Source organism: Aulonocara stuartgranti (assembly GCF_965226115.1).
Source record: "Aulonocara stuartgranti genome assembly, chromosome: 3".
NCBI classification, from domain to species: domain Eukaryota; kingdom Metazoa; phylum Chordata; class Actinopteri; order Cichliformes; family Cichlidae; genus Aulonocara; species Aulonocara stuartgranti.
In genome coordinates this window covers 43,959,285-43,980,103 of record NC_138941.1, presented here as the reverse complement: position 1 = coordinate 43,980,103, position 20,819 = coordinate 43,959,285, and the positions used below count along the sequence as shown (strand labels likewise).

Below are 20,819 nucleotides of genomic sequence, written 5' to 3'. Positions count from 1 at the left end.
ATGCAAAATTTAAGGTCCAAATGGGATTCTGAAACAATTTATTGCAGTTTCAGGTTGAGCTGTACATAGAAGAACTATGTACAGCTCGACTCTCTCTGGCCTGCTCAACAGTCAGGTCAGGCCACAGTTCTTTATTGTCCATATATTCAGACGATCATTATGAAGGCATCTGCAAGTGAGAATGATAGATGTGCAGTGACATTTAAAGTACGTGGACTGAAGGCTTATTTGTCTTAAGAAGGGTGGCAGAAAGATGATTGGACAAGACCAGTGATGTCGCAATCAGCTTGACAATGTGGGTGTGTGTGATTATAGAGCTTCTTCATTGAATTTACACATAACCTTTATTTAATTTTTATCTCAACTGACAAAGCTGAGCTTTACTAATGTAAGTTATTGCATTACACTAATGCACGGTGATACAAATCTTTCCATTCAGGTGAAATTGTGCTTTGGTCACAAATTCAGCCACAGGAAGTGAATGAGCTAAAACAAATAGAAATAGAGTCCTCAAACAAAAATGAAGTCCTGCCCCCTCTCTCTGTTTGTCTCTCTTTCTTGACAAGTAGCTGCTGCATTATTGCAGAATGAGTGGGTTTTTTTTTTTTTTGTTGTTGTTGTTGTTGTTTTTAATACACATACACTTATTCTTCTTTTTTATACTAAGTTAATATACTGTGTTGTGTTGTTTGTTACGTTGTGATGTGTCATATCGTGTCGTGTTGTGTTATATGTAGTGCCGACGTAGGACAGTTTTTCCAATTTCATTGTACTACTGTACTATGTATGACTGTGCAATGACAATAAAGAGTTATCTTATCTTATCTTATCTTATCTTATCTTATCTTATCTTATCTTATCTTATCTTATCTTAATAAACCACACAGTGAGCCTCTTCCAAAGGGGGAAATATTTCAGAAATCTAACTTGAACTGATGTTAAAATGGCACAGTCTTCAAACACTGTATGAATATTGTAAGCACATTTGTGTTTCTTGTTAGGTTTCCTGATGCACATATTTTTTATAGATGTTAAACTGCAGCCTAACAAAGCAAAAGAGATGTAACTGAGTGATACTACACTTGATAGCTTGTCCTCATATTGGTGTTTAAGACATTTTATTATTATTATTTTATTATACACTTCGCAGGGATAAGAAGAAGAAGATATACGAGAAAAGGTAGAAATACGATGAAGAAGCCTGCTTTGCTGTTTGGTCCCAGTAAAGTGATCCTTTACATTACTGCCATCTTGTGTCCCACAGTCGGTTACTGTCACTGAAACCTCCACTTCTTTTCATGCTCATAGGATAGCTCTCTCTCTCTCTCTCTCTCTCTCTCTCTTTTAATGGGCGTGCCCCTCTCACACACTGTTTAAGCTTTTTGATTCATATTTTTTAAAATCAAATATTTAAAAAAAATAATGATGAAAGAAATAGAATATGAAGTATTTAAAATGAGCTCAAATGTAAATATATGAAGCAGTAATGTTGATGTGTGTGTAGTGAAAGTATTCCTTCTGTGAAAGGACTGCTGCTATCTACCCAAACAAATGTGACTGGAGTTTGTTTTAGAACTTAGATTTTATGCTATTTATGCCTTTTTTGCTGCTCTTTTTAAAATGTATTCTTTTTAAACTGTATTGTGTTACGGGTTCAAATATTGAGCGTGAGCACAAAAAAACAACAATTGGTCCAGGAGAGTCGGTCAAACAATGATTTTAATGAACACACGCATGGGGAGATGAACACTGCACGCAGACAGCATCGATCTCCGCCCAATAATACACAAGCAGTTGTTTTTATAACATCAGGGTATCATTTATGACGCCGCCTCATGCGTCAAAGCAGATACAATACATGCATAAGTTTCAAAACCACAAATGTTCTGTTGACGACTTTTGACACATTTAAAAGGACATCTTCTCCGTCTCGAGGCCAGGTGCTTCCTATTAATCTTCTAACTCTCGCTTATCTCCTGGAACAAACTGTCCCTTAGGCAGACACAATTTTGCAGTCACAAGCTTTTGCAAACTATTATTTGAACTCTTACCTAAACATGAGTCTAACTACTGTTTGTGTGTGTGTGTGTGTGTGTGTTTCGACCTCAAAATGCACTCGGCCTCACCCCGCCCGTTGACGCTTCTGACCTTTTACCAGACAGAAGCTCTCTGTGATAGGTGTAATAATCTTAACTAAGAACATGTGTAATCTATTGAATAAATGCTTTGATGAAATGATAATTAATGTAATGGTAATGATGGTTATGAATAGTAGCAGTAAAATATTTCCCTGATCTCCACAATTGCTTATTGCACTGTAGAGGCTGGTGAGAAACAGTATTTCGTTTCAGGCTGGGTAACACCATACGAAATGACAGTAAACTTCTTGAGTCTTGAGTCTAGTGGGATATTTTCATAGTATTTGAGTACTTCTTTTCCTGAAGGAATGGTTTAAAAAATTCCTCCACCACTTGCTATTAACAGCTAATCATAAATGATGTAATAATCAGTGCGTCCCAGGGTGGCTGTGGCTACAATGTAGCTTGCCATCACCAGTGTGTGAATGTGTGTGTGAATGGGTGGATGACTGATATGTAAAGCGCTTTGGGGTCCTTAGGGACTATTAAAGCGCTATATAAATACAGGCCACAGGCCATAATGGTAGCTACTTTACTGATAATCCTTATGAATTGTTATCAATACAGAAAGATGAAGATGTCCATGCAGAGTGAACTCAGACAGAAAATATGTGTTTAATCTGGTCAAATTGATCTTGAAAATGACTGAACATCCAGCCTGTAGAGCTGTCCACAGAACAGCTCAGGATCATGCTGCTCTCTGGACCTACATCACATGGGTCACCCAGTTTCCTAAAGAGCAAACCACAAATAAATTAAAGATAAATTTACAATTTCAAATATCTTCAGCTTAAATGAGCAGAATTGCAATAATGAGCACATTAGGTGAATGCTCTCTTTCAGGGCGTTAATGACCAACACTGAACATCTGTATAATACACTCTCAGTCTGAAACAGCTGTGCACTACATTAAAATTGTGGGTGTAATCAATTTCTGCCCAAACTAAAATAATAATGTTAGTATTGATTTTAATGATAATCACTGTTATTTTATAACCACACATTTTCCACTAACTATACATTAAAGTTGACACTGTACCATTTTCAGTATTTCCAGAGCCTCTGATTGTCTCATAGACACAACGATCACCTACAAGTCAGAGAAAATGATTCACCACATGTCTGTGATACTAATGTGAACACAAGTATTCTTGTCAGTAACATTTATATTAAAATACAATGAGATAAGCTTTGTTGTCAGTGTAAGCACAAACATACCCTGAAATTGGAAAATTTGTTATTACTTATAAATGCTGTACATGATTAAATGTTGTTATTGTCTTAGTTTTGTTTAATTCAACAGTGTTAAAGCTGCAGCAGAGAAAAGCATCAGGATATTTTAAACTAGATGAAAAACTAACCATGAAGAAGAGAGGAGTAGACCTGTTGATTTTCATCCTGACTCACCCTCTGCTCATCGGCAGAACCTTTATTAACAATTTAAAATGAAAATATTGCATTTACATGGTTATGTATTATACATTTTTGCAAATGGTTTCCAGTTTAGGAACGTTGCCCATTCAAACACTTTAAAGAGTGAAAAGAGTCTCACCTTTCTTTCTGTAGAGGTTTTTGAACAGGAACAGGAGGAAAATAAATATGACTCCAAAAATGAGTCCAGTGATCATCAGAACAAGAAATGAAGAACTGGATACAGCTACTGCAAATAAGGAAAATGAACTGTTAACTTCAATAAACTGAACTGAACTTGCTGTTTAAATTCTCAGGGATTTATATCTGCTATCACTCTCAAACCAGGGAATTGTATACATGTTAGGCATTTGTGTTAACCACAGTATTGTTGAAAAAAAAATACATGCCTGTTTTAAGATCATATTATAGTGCAGTAGACAAGGTATCTACTGTAAATGTTTTTTGGATAAGCCACCTACAGTAGGTCATGAAAAATAAAGTGTTTTGATCCTGCTCACCTTTAACTGACATCCAGCTCTGTGCTGACTCTCTTCCTGAGTACTGACACTTGTAGAAACCTTCATCAGACTTTGACACTGCAGAGATCTTCAGCTCCCCTCGGGGATCATTTTGAATAATTTCGTCATTGTGATAAAAAATCACATTGGAAAGTATTTTCTCTCTTGAACTGCAGCTCAGACTCACAGACGTTTCTTCAGTCACAGGATGAACAGGACTCACCAGGATAGGATCATAATCTGCAAAACAGGCAAATCACATTAGTTCTGGTCACACTTTTAGGGATGGAAAGAGCCTTAACAACAACAACAACAAACTGAATTGCACAAAGTTAGAGTTTTTAAAACCCTCCTGTCGTGTTTACCTCTCGTCCCTTACTTTAGTGTTTTTCGGTCCGTTTTAACTGCTCTTAAATTAGCACAAAAGACATTTTTGAAAACCAAACTCAGTTCCTGTGGATCTTTCAGTGGATCTTTTAGTGGTCATTCGCTGGGCCATTCAGGGGGTCATTCAGTGAGTGAGCGAGTGAGTGGATTCCCATTCATTTCCTATGGTGGTCATTTTTGATGGGGAACACCACAGGTTTAACAAGGTTGATTAAAACACTCAAAATTCAATGAGAGAGGTGATCATTACTTTTTTATGTTCTCAGCTTTAGTCACTGATCACTTTATGGTCTCTGTGTTGTCTGTGTTTCTGTCTTTCAGTATTCCCAGACCTTCCTCTCTCCTCCTTGTGTTAAATTAGTCTTCTTTCTCCATCTAATTGTCTTCTTTCCTTTTTTTTAGTTACAGTTTGATCTTGTTTATCTTGTCTAGTTTTATTTCCTGTCCTTATTCTCAGGAATTTCTTGATTGTTTTCAGTTGTGTCTGGTTCCCTGCTTGTTTCATTTCCCCTCACTATCTCTTGTATATAGTTTTTTATTTTTATCTTTTCTTGTTTCGTCCGTGGAGGTGTGTGTTACCTAGGTCTGTTTTCCGTGTACTTCATGAGTGCTCCACATTATTTCTGATATTTGGATTGCATCATTTCTTTATTTACTTCGGATTTTGAATGTTGGAAATCCCAAGAATAATCAGCATTTTTTTTTTTATGAAAAATCACTGTGTTATCCACATGTTTCCTGTGTCCTGCCTGTGAGTCTGCAATATAAATTTAGTGTACCAGATTTTTTAACTTTGGGGTTTTCTGTAGGAAGGAGTCTAGGCAGAGAAGTGCAGACTTCCTTCCCCTGGCCACTCTTCTATGGGCTCACTGTTGTTGTACAGGGACTGAATACGCTGTGACAACAGGCAGGGTACCCCAAGAGATGTGATCAAATGCATTCTCTAAATCCATCAAGCAAAATTGCCCCTGACAACATAGCTCCTAGGATCACTGGAATCCACAAACCCCTCCACTGTGATAAAGTGGAGATTCACAGAGGGGAAATTTCTGAACCATTGAGGAAAATATTTAGGTCTTCTTTGCCACATACAATGACTTACACCAGGTTATTGGGGTAATCATTTACATACCGTGTACAGTGATGTTGACTGCATTGCTGAAGTCTCCTGATTCAGATTCACACCAGTACACTGCAGTATCTGACTTTGATGTGTTGATGTTGTATGTAGATCCAGTCATTCTGCTCCAGTTAGAAGAGTTCAGTTGGCCATTATCAGAAAACTTCCTCACTCTCCACTTGGCAGAGTTTCCCTCACAGGTCAGTGAGACAGAGTCAGAGGTGAAGTGTTGCACTCTGTCAGGACTCACTGTGAGAGACGCTGCTGAATGAACATCTGAAAACAACATGCAGCGAAGAGTCAAAGCTCAGAGATGTTAAATATTATTTTAATTTATCTGGTATATTTTTTTTACTATGTGCTAATAAGTTATAAGTTAACAAGATGTTCGTTTTGGTCAACCTAAAAATTGTACCCTGGATAAGAATGGCAGCATTGTTATGTGTACAAATAAATAAATCTCAAACAACACTATTCAAAACCTTAAGCCATGCCTCATTTCTTAATAGTTTGTAAGGAAAACGGGAAATGGAAACATGCAAACATAAATGAATGTATCATATATAAGACAAGGATTGTGTGCATAAATAAAGTAAAACTTTGGTATTACCACCTTTATTTTTTAACATAAGCTGAACTCTCGTATGCAAAATGTCTTGTAATTTATTTAACTAGTCCTCCGGAATAGTACTTAAAGAAGTTAAAATGATGCCAAACAGACTACCAGTGTCGTAAAAGAATATCTGGATTGAAAAACACACAGCGGTCTCTGTTGGGAACCCTATCAAATTGTTTATTGTATGAAGAATAAACAAGTGCATCTCCATTATTATCTAACATGCATATATGTATATACACACACCAACACACACACAGGTACGCACGTGGACACAAATACATGTATACATATACACATGCATACATCATCCAATGAGATAAAACACCAGAATAACTAAAATAAAAGTGGTGTCAAAGAGATCCGAAAGCCTTTGAAAATAGATAGGTCGTCAAACTTGATTTGAAAATTACAAAAAAAATTACAAGGAAGAGGATTTTATAAAAGAGGGAAGACTGTTGCAGAGTCTCGGAGTGGCGATGGAGGAAGCCCTGTCACCTCTGGATTTTAACTGGGAGCGTGGAACCAGTAAAAGCATCTGACTGGAGGAACGCAGAGTTCGAGTGGGTAGGTGCAGGCTAAGGAGATCTGAAATGTAAGCTGGAGCCAAGCCATGGAGGGCTTTAAAAACAAATAATAAAACCTTGAAATCAATTTGGTATATAACTGGCAGCCAATGTAAAGCTGTGAGTATCGGAGTAATACTGTCTCTCTTTCTGGTGTCCGTCAGGAGCCTTGCGGTCGCATTTTGAACAAGTTGCAGGCGGAACAGGCTTCATTGACAGACGCGTAAATAAAGAGAGTTACACTATTCACGATGTGATGAAATGAAGGCATGGATAATGGTTTCCAGATCTTTAGATGACAAGATAGTTTTGAGTTTAGAAATGCTCCTGAGCTGGAAGAAACTGCCACAAACAACTGTAGAATCAAAAATGAAAACAAGATTTTTAACATGGGGATGTAGATTAGCTGATCGTGGGCCCAAGTCATTTCTTATGAGACTAACAGAGTCTTGTTTGCCAAAAATTCTAATGTCACTTTTGTCATGGTTTAGTTTGAGAAAGTTCAAAGACATCCAGCAATTTATGTCACTAAGACAATCTGAAACTTTCTGCAATGTGCTATCAATGCCTGGTTTTAAAGAGAGATGTGTATCATCTGCATTAGAGTGATAGGAAATTTGGTGTTTCTGAAAAATAGAGCCTAATGGGAGCATGTATAGGGAGAATAAGACAGGGCCCAGAATAGAGCCCTGAGGCATTCCACAAGCAAGTGTAAGCAGGGCAAGAGTATTTCTTTCCCTGCATCACGGAGTATGCTCTGCTCTCTAAGGAAGAGGCAAACCATTTTAGAGCACAACCTTGAATATCAACGCATGTCTTCAAACAGTTTAATAGGATTGTGTGGTCAACCATGTCAAATTCTGCACTCAGGCCTAGAAGAATTAAAACTGTACTTTTTCTAGAGTCACCAGCATATCATTGAACACCTTCAGTAGAGCAGACTCTGTGCTATGGAAGGCTCAGAAACTAGACTGATATTTATCCAGAATACTATGTGTATCTAAGAATGAGGACAATTGATGGGGGGGCAACTTGTCATGGTCCTGGGTCATTATGACCCAGCGTTCTCAATTTTCTTGTGTTTTTGCATTATGTTTATTTCATTTGTTATTTTAAGAATTTATTCTGTGGTGCACATTTCATGTTAAACAAGTTTGTGAATTTTCCATTAAGACTCATCATAAAAACTAAAATAATAAATATATTATCACTACTCGTTTGTTAGATTTTGGACTGTTTGTTATTTATGGCCTGTATGTCTCATTAATCTGAGCTTAAATGCCTTAAATTCTAAAAAAAACCTGAATTTCTGGATGATTCTGAATGAAAGAAATAATCAGACGAAACATACTGTACTATTTATCACCGTCTACTTTGGGTTAAACACACCAAGGACATTTTTTGAAACCGTTTAAAATTTTTATACAGTCACATAAAGTAACATTTGTTATGTTTCCAGTCAAAAGTGACCGGGAATATTTCATTTGTGTACATCTGACCCTTGTCTGACTAGTTTCTGCATCCCAGAAACTGCTGGTAAATTCATTTCTGGATCTATACACATCACCCATATATGCTTTGGTTTCTTTCTGGGTTACCTCCTTCCAATTCTTTTTGTAAATCTGTTTCCCCTCCAAGTTGGTCATGTTTACCACTGGGTTTGATGGACCCAGTCCAGAATAGTTCAAAGCAGGATTTGATGTCATCAATACAGGACACAATAAATTTTGTTGGTGCTCTGGTCATCCTGATGACATTTTCAGCTGAAAACTAACTTAATTCTCAGGTGGGGATAAGTTCCCATTCTTTTACTTGAATCTGACAGCAAACTCTTCATCACTGGATTCCTCCTGATCAGTCATTTCTTGGTCTGGATTGCACAGATTATGTTCCCTGCCGTCTTCAGCTTCTGACACTTCCTTATCTAATCCATCCTCACTGTCAATTTCCTGGCCACATTTGTCCTCACTAATGTGGTGATCAAGTAGCCTCACATAGGGTATATCAACCTGCCATGATGTTGCCAAACAGTGACCTTTGAGTAAGACCTCAAAAAAGCATTATACATCAAAGCTACAAGAACAGTTCAGTGCTGTTGAAACAATGTTGCAGCTGTCTGTGAGAAATGCCAACACAGGAGTTGTTTCCATGGAAGAGAGGCTCTAGTGGACAGCAATTACCAAAGTGGCTACCAGAGAACCCAAGGTGCTTGTACAGTGGGGCAAAAAAGTATTTAGTCAGCCACCGATTGTGCAAGTTCCCCCACTTAAAATGATGACAGAGGTCAGTAATTTGCACCAGAGGTACACTTCAACTGTGAGAGACAGAATGTTAAAAAAAAATCCATGAATTCACATGGTAGGATTTGTAAAGAATTTATTCGTAAATTAGGGTGGAAAATAAGTATTTGGTTACCTCAAACAAGGAAAATCTCTGGCTCTCACAGACCTGTAACGTCCTCTGTAAGAAGCTTTTCTGTCCCCCACTCGTTACCTGTATGAATGGCACCTGTTTTGTCATGGTCCCCGTGCCTGCTCGGCTGGCCCTGTGTGGCTACATGTTATGTTTTGTCTATTCTCTCTCTCTCCTCTCTCTCTGCTCGCTGCCTGGGTGGAGCTCATTGTGAGCTCCCGGCCTCCACCACCTGTAGGCAATCACCTGTGGCTCCTCACCTTGTTTGCTCCCGCTACTTAAGGCAGTGACTGAGAGCACCTCGCCGCTGGACTATTGAGTAACGCTCGTCAGTGCTACTTTAGCCTCGGCCAGTTTTGAGCTCTGTCCGTGAAAGTTCCGTGCTAACTCTTGTTCTCTGTATGCAGATTTCTCGTGGTTGGTTTGGGGACTCTGGACGCTTTTCCCGACCCCTCTCTGCACCCCTGGGAACCCTGGCCCCCTTCTCCTTCACCTGTATATAGTGCACCTGGAGTGTGTAAATAAACCTGTTTTTCTGAGATTTCAGTCTGCGCCGAGTCCTCCCTGCTCCTCCGTGACATGTTTGAACTCATCATCTGTATAAAAGACACCTGTCCACAGCCCCAAACAGCCAGACTCCCAACTCTGCCATGGCCAAGACCAAAGAGCTTTCGAAGGACACCAGGAAAAGTATTGTAGACCTGCACCAGACTGGGAAGAGTGAATCTACAATAGGCAAGCAGCTTGGTGTGAAAAAATCAACTGTGGGAGCAATCATCAGAAAATGGAAGACATACAAGACCACTGATAATCTCCCTCGATCTGGGGCTCCACGCAAGATCTCATCCCGTGGGGTCAAAATGATCATGAGAACGGTGAGCAAAGATCCCAGAACCACACGGGGGGACCTGGTGAATGACCTGCAGAGAGCTGGGACCAAAGTAACAAAGGTCACCATCAGTAACACACTACAACGGCAGGGAATCAAATCCCGCAGTGCCAGACGTGTTCCACTGCTGAAGCCAGTGCATGTCCAGGCCCGTCTGAAGTTTGCCAGAGAGCACATGGATGATACAGCAGAGGATTGGGAGAATGTCATGTGGTCAGATGAAACCAAAGTAGAACTTTTTGGTATAAACTCAACTCGTCGTGTTTGGAGGAAGAAGAATACTGAGTTGCATCCCAAGAACACCATACCTACTGTGAAGCATGGGGGTGGAAACATCATGCTATGGGGCTGTTTTCCTGCCAAGGGGACAGGACGACTGATCCGTGTTAAGGACAGAATGAATGGGGCCATGTATCGTGAGATTTTGAGCCAAAACCTCCTTCCATCAGTGAGAACTTTGAAGATGAAACGAGGCTGGGTCTTCCAACATGACAATGATCCAAAACACACCGCCCGGGCAACAAAGGAGTGGCTCCGTAAGAAGCATTTGAAAGTCCTGGAGTGGCCTAGCCAGTCTCCAGACCTCAACCCCATAGAAAATCTGTGGCGGGAGTTGAAAGTCCGTGTTGCTCGGCGACAGCCCCAAAACATCACTGCTCTCGAGAAGATCTGCATGGAGGAATGGGCCAAAATACCAGCTACTGTGTGTGCAAACCTGGTAAAGACCTATAGTAAACGTTTGACCTCTGTTATTGCCAACAAAGGTTATGTTACAAAGTATTGAGTTGTATTTTTGTTATTGACCAAATACTTATTTTCCACCCTGATTTACGAATAAATTCTTTACAAATCCTACCATGTGAATTCATGGATTTTTTTTTCACATTCTGTCTCTCACAGTTGAAGTGTACCTCTGGTGCAAATTACTGACCTCTGTCATCATTTTAGGTGGGGGAACTTGCACAATCGGTGGCTGACTAAATACTTTTTTGCCCCACTGTATGTGTGTGTATATATGCGCATGTATGCGTGTGTCTGTCCAACTTTTAAATCTGTGAATTTGACCAGAATGCAACATGAGAGTTAAAAATGACAAAAAAGTCTGACTGAAAATGAGGAGTGGCTCATAACTTTTGCACATTGCTGTATATTAATTTTTTCTTTTTTGCTATCACTGTAATTGATGAAGGAAAGAGTTACAAAACAAGGAACAAATAAATTCAGTCTGGCTTGATCATAGTCAGAAATGACATAACTTCAGCTCATTGGAATAAACAGAAACAAACTGACCTGCAGACCAGACAAACTTTGGTTGACTGTGATCGGTGTGATACTCTGGGTCTCCTCTTCCAGCTCTGCACACATATCCTGCTGTGTGTGTCTGTCCATGAATGATGTAGGAGTCCTGTGCAGTCCCACTGCCATCAGGTAGCAGCTCATAACTGGAGGATTTCTCTGATAGATCAGGAACAGCTTTATACCAGTAGAAGCTCCATCCTGCAGACGGATGTTCAACCTCACAGTTCAGAGTTACTGAGGCTCTAGGACTCAGCCATGATGGAGACACAGTGAGGACAGGACGGGGTTTATCTGCTTGAAAGACATTTCCCATTATGAAAACACATTACAGTGTGAATATGATATAGTTTATTTTTTCTTAGTCCATTTAACTATCACACTTTTGTCAGTTCATAAATTATTCTTTTCCTGTGATCTGGATGATGCTTCTCTCAGACATACTGATCATAACAACAGATTTACCAGAAAACACAAGACTTCTTATTAATGTAAAGTTCAGATGCCAGACCTCACAGGAGGAGATGCACATAAGCTGACAAATTGAAAATCTCATAAATCACATCATCAATAAAACAAACTTAATCATCAGGTTTTTGCATCTCCACACACACACGCGCACACACATACATTCTTTGCATTCTGATTTTCTTCCCATATAAATGAGCTCAGATTCTGCTTAGAGTAATATTTAGTATCAGACCAAATTGGTCGGTCAGTCTGTAATAAACTGGCTCTTTTTAGGGTGTATTATCATCTTAAGATGCAAGCCTCCTGCTTGAGCTGTCTGGAGGTGATTGGGGGTGCTGAGGATGGTAGTAATAACCAAAGTAACACAGGAACAATATTTTTGATGTTTTTCTTCATCATTTATGTGTTTTGTGTTAAACACTTAAAGTCATAGTGAAACAGACAGTGTGTTTCTGTGTGTTTTATTTATTTTGTATGAGATGATAAGGCAGGATGACTTTTATTCTTTTTTGAGCAAAATCATAATTGTTTTCATAGTTACAGGGCGTTTGAAATTACAAATGGCTAGTTTATTTATTTCAATATTGTACTACGTGAGGGAGCAGCATATCAGCATTGCTCTCCGATACCCTCCGTATCCCTCCCTAAAACTCCTCTTAAAAACACAGCAACAAATATCAATACCTCACAAAATGGAACATGGGATGTGGGAGCACACAGAGGCCAGCAGGTGGATGAGAGAAAGGGGAGGCTAGAGGAGAAACCCGAGGCGGCCACCGGTACGAGTGTCAGGTGAACTGAACTTTAGTTCAGTTCTTACCTTGTGGGAGCACATGAATAATAATGAATAATCATAACGAGACAGGGGAAGCTAGACTGAATAGAATGAACGTAAAAATATGGGACCTTCACAGTAAAACAAGAAACATGATGAGGGAGTGGAAGAGAGGCAGACGAGATGGAGCGAGGGAACATGAAGGAGAGTACAGACACGATGGGCTGGGGAAACATGAATAAACACGATGGAATAAAAGACGAGGGGCAACAAGGCACAAGAACTCACAATTAAATAAACACTGACACACAGCGGGAGACTGACTATGGAATGTAGCAATTGTCAGCCACTTCCTCTACATGGATGACATCAAGCTGTATGCCAAGAGTGATTCATTGATCTACACCAACAGGATATACAGCAACAACATTGGAATGCCATTCGGACTGGAGAAGTGTAGTTGGATGATAACAAAGAGAGGGAAGGTAGTCAGAACTGTGGGGATCGCATCAAAAGCTACAAGCACCTGGGAATCCCACAGGCAAAACAGAACCATGAAGAGGCATCTAGGAAAGTTGCAACCACCAAGTACCTGCAGTGCGTCAAGCAAGTCCTGTGGAATCAGCTGAACGATAAGAACATAATCCGGGCTGTCATCATCTAAGCCCTGCCTGTGATCAGGTAACCTGCCAGGATAATAAGCTGGCCAAAGGCCCCTGCACGGTATGTACCACTGGCAGATAGAAGAAGTGGCTGACTTCCAGAAATCCTACCAGTGGCTGGACAAAGCCGGAATGAAAGACAGCACGGAAGCACTAACCATAGCAGTACAAGAACAAGCTCTGGGCACAAGAGCCATAGAGGCTGGGCTCTATCACACCAGGCAAGACTGCAGGTGCAGGCTGTGTAAAAATGCCCCTGAGACAATCCAGCACATAACAGCACGGTGCAAGATGGTAGCAGGCGGGGCATACATGGAACGCCACAACCACTTGGCCGGCATAGTATACAGAAACATCTGTGCAGAGTATGGCCTGGAAGTCCCGAGGTCAAAATTGCAGACGACCACTAGGGTGGTCGAGAATGACTGAGCTAAGATCTTCCAAATACAGAGGAAAAAAATAGTGAACCAACCGGACACAGTAGTGATAGAGAAGCAGAGGTAGATGGCCATAGTGATAGATGTATTGATACCAAAAGGCAACAGGAAGAAGGAACACGAGAAGCTGAAGAAATACAAAGAAGAGCTGGAGAAGATGTGGAGGGTGAAGGTAACAGTGGTCCCCGAGGTATTCGGACCATTCGGTGCACTGACCCCCAAGCTAGGCGAGTGGCTCCAGCAGATCCCGAGAACAACATCAGAGATCTCTGTCCAGAAGAGCGCAGTCCTAGGAACAGCTAAGATACTGCGCAGGACCCTCAAGCTCCCAGGCCTCTGGTAGAGGACCCGAGCTTGAAGGATGGACTGCCCACAGAGGCGAGTGGGGAAATTTTTTTTTTTTTTTACACATTTTAGCTCTTCGGAAAAAAGTAAGTAAATTGCAGTGGGTTTTAAAATGCTTGTTTCACATAAGAAATATGTTCAAAATTCATACAAAATAAACCCTGTAGACCATTTGCAGACGTCATCAAGTCACTATTTCTCTTTCTAGGATGCCCGATAATCCAATAATCCAATAATCCAGCTGAACAAAGACAACATTAAATCACTTCTTGTAGCTCTATCAGTAACCAAAACAAATAATCAAAGAGAAGCATAAATACTGCAATCTAAAAATAATGAATAATGCCTACTTTTTTTTTTTTCGCAGAACTAGTGTAATCTCAATAGTCTCCTGTTACAGCTAAATGGTAAAATGGCCTGTGTTTATATAGCGCTTTATTAGTCCCTAAGGACCCCAAAGCGCATTACATATCCAGTCATCCACCCATTCACACACACATTCACACACTGTCTGCAGCTGTCTGGAGGTAGTGAAGTTTGTGGTAATAACAACCATAACATTATTTTAGCTTCCCTTACTCAATTTTCCTCCATCTGCAGCTCTCAATATTCTCACTGAAGCTCCAAATATTATTCTTCATCTTTACGTTTTTGTTTTCATCTCTTCTGATGATCCAGTTCAGGGTCACAAGATATTGGACCCTATGCCAGACAGTGGTGCAGTACCCTGTGGGAGGAACTTGGAGAACCCGGAGACAATCCATGCAGAAGCAGGGAGAGCATTCAAACTCCACATAAAAAGATCTCGGCCAGATGGTGGATTTGAAACCAGTGCTAACCACTGAGCCACCATGGAGCTTGTATTTGTCATGGTGAATTAAACAGTGGACTTTTTTCTGTACTGTAAGAGATTGCAGTATTTGCATAAGATGCTAGGCCAAGATGACCTTGTTTTTTTTAATAGAAATTGTAGATTTGTGGTTATTTGTTGAAGGAGTTGAAAAATAATACATCTCCGATCCTATTTATTTCTGTCATTATTGTCCTCAGATGATGGAGCAGCAGGTCAGCATTGGCGTCTCTATACCAGCTGAAGGTTCATGACACAAAGTGGTGACAAACTGTCTACAATGAGGCTACTATCAGCTGCAGCTCTTTGTCTGACTAACAATGTAACATGCTTTGTAGACCATTGAATTCATCCTGTGCTGACCATTGTTAGATTTGTATTGTTGATTGTCATTTATGCTTAGAAATATTTACTTATATATGCTTAGAGTTTTGTAATTAGTTGTAGATTGGTAGAGGTTTTGATCCTTGATAGTCTGCAAACTTTGTGTGTATTAGACAGCACTTTGGGAGCATGAGAGGTCATACCGTGTCTTATTGTTTTATGGTAGGATTAACGTAGTTGCGTCTGTTCTAGTCTAAGTGCCCTTTGTTTAGATGAACTGCAGGACTTCCTCACCGTGTTATCTAGGATGAACCATCTAGGGTGAGGGGGAGGCTACCCTCTTCCTGACCAAGGATGTTTGACCCTTTGATCAGCAGTCACACACACACACACACACACACACACACACACACACACACACACAGGCAAGGTACTCTTTGTGTGTATGTAGACGTCATATGTTAATGAACTTATGCATATTCATGTAACCTCAATAAAAGAACAGTGGTACGGGAGAACGGACGAGAGCAACTGGTGTCAAGCGAAGGAACGGTGCCTGTCCGGTTCTCTCCCGTGCACGAGAAACATGAAGAAGCTTGCCTACTTGTGTCTTGCTTTGCAGTGTAATTATATTGTCTTCAACGTTCCAGCGGATGGGTTCAAGCTACAAACCTATCAACCATTATGACATTTGTCAAATAGAGATCACACAACAAACATGACTTACTTGATGCTGACAATGTGAAGGCTTCACTCCACTCTGTTGAAGAATATGAGTCATCTCTGCGTCGACTCTTACACATGTAGTCTCCACTGCTGGACTCAGAAACTCTGAATGTCACATCATTATTGTGTGTCCACTGTGTGGTTGTGCTGGGTCCTCTCCATTCATACTCCCACTCAGTGGTTTCACCTCCTTCCTGCACCTCACATGTCAGAGTGATCGTCTCACCTCTGAATATCTGAGGCCAGTTGGGTTGTTGTTTTACAACAACTTTATTGGAAACTGTTCACACATATTAACAGTTGAGATACAAATAGAAACATGAAATCAACACAGAAAACTTCACATTGTATGTTTGATAATCATGAGTGAATGTATATTTCAAACTAAATGACTGAACTCACAGGTTATCTCAATGGTGACATCATCACTTCTATCAGTGTAGTAAACTGGGTTTCCTCTTGTTCCTCTGCAGCTGTAGATTCCTCCTTCAGATACTCTGATATCTCTGTTTTGTTGACCTCTGATTTGAACTTCATAGGTTGTTTGGGTTCGTCTGAACCACTCATATTTCCATCCATCAGAGCTCTGCACAGAGCAGGTCAGTGTCACACTGCCCCCTACTGGTATGATTGTTGTTCCTGCTGTCAGTGTGGCCCAGGGTCTATATGCTGTTATGAAAGAGGAAGAAAAATAAATATGTTTTTCATTATAACAACAGAAGAACATTAAAAAAAACACAGTTTATATTTACATTAATATTTGCTGATCTCTAAATAACCGTAGTCTAAATGTTTGTCCATTCTATGGCCCTAAATGTAAACTAATGCTGATTAGTTGGTTTAGATAACAGAAACATCATCACTTTAAACTTCATGAAGCTTTTCATGTTTCTTCTTTTCCTTTAGAAATGTAATTAAATTTAATTTCATCCACGATTGACTCTGTTGTTAAAACTCAATTTGTTAATTTTGTTAATGACAACTTGTGAGTATTGACGCACTGACTTTACACTGGTCCTGGTTAAAGTTCAAGTTTCAATGACAAATTTAATTAAATGTTGTTCAGTTGAGTATTTGAACAGGGATCATACATTTATGCTGTCGGTCACTGAAGACTTACCTAATACAGTTATAGAGACAGTATTACTGATCTTTTTATCATGTGAGCTCTTCCTGTCACCAATGCACTGATATTCACCACTGTAACCTGTAGATGTAATTTCTAATTTGGAGTCTTTGTTTGTCCTGTAGGAGAAAACTTCTTGACCATCCTTGTTGATTTTGTAATACCAGTCAGTGTCTTCTCCTTCATTCATGTCACATTTGAATGTAACAAACTCTCTGATGAAAAAACTGGACGATTTGGGTTCAATAGTTAGCACAGCATCTAGAATCCAACACAACCACACAGTTAACAATCTGAAACACTTCATGTACTATTGAAGGCACAACCTTTGTTTATATTCACAAAATTATAAAGATAGTGATAGATATATAAATAAATAAATAAAAAGAAAAAATGTAAAGTGCTTAAGACTGAAACAGTAGTATGTAAACAGAAGTAAGATAAATGAAAAACAAACACAAAAAAAGTGAAAAGTGTTTTGTCACCTTGAGCGTGTCCAGTGCAGAGAAGCGTACAGAGCACTAAAACAAAGACAGAAACTTCAGACATTATCAAAGTAGCGACACTCAAATATGTCTCTGTAGGTTGTCAATCATCATAAAACAGGAAACAGAGTGGAAAGCAGACATGACAACACAAGTTTGAAAACATGAACCAGAAGACAGGAAACATGACAGACTAACACAGAAGACCTAAGTGAAACATAACTAAACTAAACTAAACGCAACCAAAGGCAACCAGGTACCTCCCCCTGGTTTATTATTACTAGTCTTATTGTTTGTGGATCTGTATTTCTAGCTTTAGTTGTTGTTTGTTTTGTGATTTCTAGTTCTTGGGATTTGTTCCTGTGCCCCTCATGTTTAGTGTAGGTTTAAGGTTCTGTCTTCTTGTTTATTTCCCCAGTCAGTCGTGTCTCATGTCGCAGTTTGTTACTCCTGTCCCTGTGCTCTGTGTTCCCTCTGTTCAGTGTCAACGTCGTGCCTCTGTGCCTGTCCTGTGTGTCCAGTTTTGCTTCCCTTTTCTTTTTTTTTGTTATTCTCTTTTTATTAAACAACCTATATAAACACAAATAATCCAAAATAAACATATAATCAAGAACAGACGTAAATAAAAAAAAAATAAAATAAATAAAAATAAGAAAAACAGACGGGTGTACCCTCTAGTGTGTATGTACTCGCACACACATATTCACTCACACACCCATATTCTTAAGCATACATACACATACCTACTTACATATGTGTTCACTTGTAGTCTCATACATACTAACATATACATATAAACACATAACGATTCAGAAATGTGGCATATATAGTTACAGAGATTCAAACAAGATCGGGTCTCCTTAACCGGATGTAGTGTTTCCATTTACCCCAAATTTCACTAAATATATCAAACTGGAGTCTTTTAATGAAGGTAATTCTTTGCTTCCCTTTTCTCGTTAAGTCTGGTTTGTCCCGGCTGTGTTGCCACCTGTTCCCCATCATCTTGTTGTCCTGCCTGTGTGTTTAAGTCCTGTCATTTGTCATGTCGCACCCTCATAATGCTGTGTGTTTCTTTCCTCCCTGTTCCAAGTCAATTCCTAGTTTTCAGTTCCTCGTTTATTTTCTAGTGTTTGAGTTTCTAGTTTTGCTTTGTATTTGGATGAAGTTTTCCAGCATTAAAGCTATCGTTTTGAGTTTACTCCTCTGTTTACGAGTCAAACATCCTGCCTGCCACACAGAAAACCATGACAACAGATCTTTCTTGGATAAACTAAAGCAGCTCCACATACAGACTCAGATTAGAATGAACCATCAAAACATGTTGATAACAAAACATGAGAGTCCTCTGATCACATGACCTGCAATGGTACAAATAACTGATGCTCTGTTCTTCTTACTAAAACATGTTTATGGATCAGTATGAATCGAAAAATAGGAGTCAGTGATGTACTCACAGAATAGGCCCAGCTCACAGAGCAAAGTGGCTCCCATCCTCACATCCAGCAGTGACACGTCTGAAAACTTCTACAACTTTCTGTAAAGAGAGAGAGTGAAGCAGCAGCACAGCAGATACCAAAGAGCTGTGAAGGAAACAAAGAGTTTTTAAAACTTCTCTCAACTTCCTTCCTTTTACACTGAAATAGCAACTTAACAAGATCTGACCACAGCATGGTGTGACATCTTTATACTCTCCTGCTGCTGCAGAAACATCAGGTACTTTCTTTATGAAAAGGCCTGTAATATAAAAACTAAACTGAACAAAAACAGACATGCAGTAAAATTTATTATACAAATATCAGCGTGACTGAGCAGGTAAAAAGGCAAAATAAGATCACAATTTCAGGATAACTTTTAAATGTGAAGTGTTTAGGTTATCTTACGTGCCAAAAACACAACAAGAACACAGCTCTGGCTGCACCTTCACACACCACACACACCAAATACTGTTTGTCATAAACCATTAGAGGCATCAAATCACAGCATCGAAGCATCATCATACAGAAACATACATAAAAAGACACAAAATGCTAATGTTGCACTAAAGGCTGCTGCACAAAATCATTACATTGCTTCAAATATCCAATTAATACATTTCCATGAACAAATACAGTCATCTGTCCAGGGTGTATCTCACCTCTCATCAGCTGGGATAGGCTCCAGCCCACCTGAGACACTGAACTTTATAAACAACCAAGAAAACAGATTCATACAATATTAAGGTTTTCTTAACTGACAAAGCTGAGCTTGACTCATTTAAAGTATTTCATTACACTAATGCAAAACATAAATAGTGTCCCTAACCAGAAGTGGGCATGAAGCAAGAGGAAGTCCTGCCCTCTCTCTCAGATTATACGTGCTGCTGTTTCCATGGTGATGTAAGCTGTGTCAGTGACAACACAGTGGGCTGGTTCCTGGGAAATGTGAGTAATGTTTTGTTTTTTGTTTTTTTAAACTGAAATTTAAATAAAACTCTGACTCTTTTATAAACTGTTTCCACTGAGAACTATTAAAGCAAATCCAAAATGTACACCTGTTTGAGCTGAACACATACAAAACATTGTAAGTCTGATGTTTGGAGAGCAGAGCAAAGCTGCAAACAGAGCCACCGTGTGAATGCTATATTTGTGTTTCTTGCTTGGTTTCCTGATGCACATATTTTTGTATATATTTCATATATACACATATGTGTGTGTGTGTGTGTGTGTGTGTGTGTGTGTGTGTGTGTGTGTGAGTGTGTGCGTGTGCGAGTGTGTGCGTGTGTGAGTGTGTATGCTTGTGTTTGGGGGTGCGTTTGTGTGACCACCTGCTTACCAAAAGGGTCATAAAGGCAGGAAGTTCACTAAGCAAGAAAACAGAACCCTCACATAGATGTCCTTATAATAAAACGCTTCAGCCTCCCCCACCAACAAACTGGTTGGAGAGGTGGTCAGAGACAAAGGAATGTCTTTGATCATGCTGCTTGAACTAAGACTTACAAATTTAAGTAACACAATGACAACATTTAACAATTTGACTCTAACATTAATAATTCCTTTCTTGAACTGTCTACTACAGGTTTGTGACTGAGCTTCTTGGAGGTGAGACATGTGTCTCATGTTCAGGTGCTTTCTGACACCTGCATCACACCATGGAGGTCTGCAATGATGACTCAAACTACATGGTGAAATTTAAGGCTACGTCCAAACTAGCCCGGATAGATTTGAAAACGGTGTTTTCATCTGAAAACGCTCCGCGTCCACACTATTGTTTTCAGTCGTTTTCAC

At 39.6% G+C, this 20,819-nt stretch overlaps 3 protein-coding genes across 4 annotated transcripts in view; all 3 read right to left on the bottom strand.

Moving 5' to 3' along the window:
• Window positions 1-20,819, bottom strand: part of LOC309703079 (Fc receptor-like protein 5) — a 77,565-nt gene that overhangs the window by 24,299 nt on the left and 32,447 nt on the right. Inside the window, exon 6 of the mRNA XM_082527783.1 lies at window positions 15,947-16,225. Coding sequence (XP_082383909.1) covers window positions 15,947-16,225 — 279 coding nt within the window. The remainder of the gene's footprint in view (window positions 1-15,946; window positions 16,226-20,819) is intronic.
• LOC309702785 (low affinity immunoglobulin gamma Fc region receptor II-like) lies at window positions 1,710-13,425 on the bottom strand. Of its 2 annotated transcripts, none has more exons than XM_082527412.1 (8): window positions 13,128-13,425; window positions 11,350-11,652; window positions 5,589-5,852; window positions 4,070-4,309; window positions 3,691-3,798; window positions 3,500-3,565; window positions 3,178-3,228; window positions 1,710-2,870 (listed from the first exon to the last, which is right to left on the bottom strand). In XM_082527412.1, the coding sequence occupies exons 1-8, from the start codon at window positions 13,165-13,167 to the stop codon at window positions 2,845-2,847; spliced, it is 1,098 nt and encodes a 365-aa protein (XP_082383538.1). In that variant the 5' UTR covers window positions 13,168-13,425; the 3' UTR covers window positions 1,710-2,844. The 2 variants fall into 2 exon arrangements, with proteins under 2 accessions (XP_082383538.1, XP_082383539.1); XM_082527413.1 differs by having other exon boundaries at window positions 3,691-3,795.
• On the bottom strand, window positions 16,133-19,136 carry LOC309702804 (uncharacterized protein). Its single transcript, XM_082527437.1, has 4 exons — window positions 19,011-19,136; window positions 17,557-17,592; window positions 17,066-17,332; window positions 16,133-16,614 (listed from the first exon to the last, which is right to left on the bottom strand). The coding sequence occupies exons 1-4, from the start codon at window positions 19,045-19,047 to the stop codon at window positions 16,325-16,327; spliced, it is 630 nt and encodes a 209-aa protein (XP_082383563.1). The 5' UTR covers window positions 19,048-19,136; the 3' UTR covers window positions 16,133-16,324.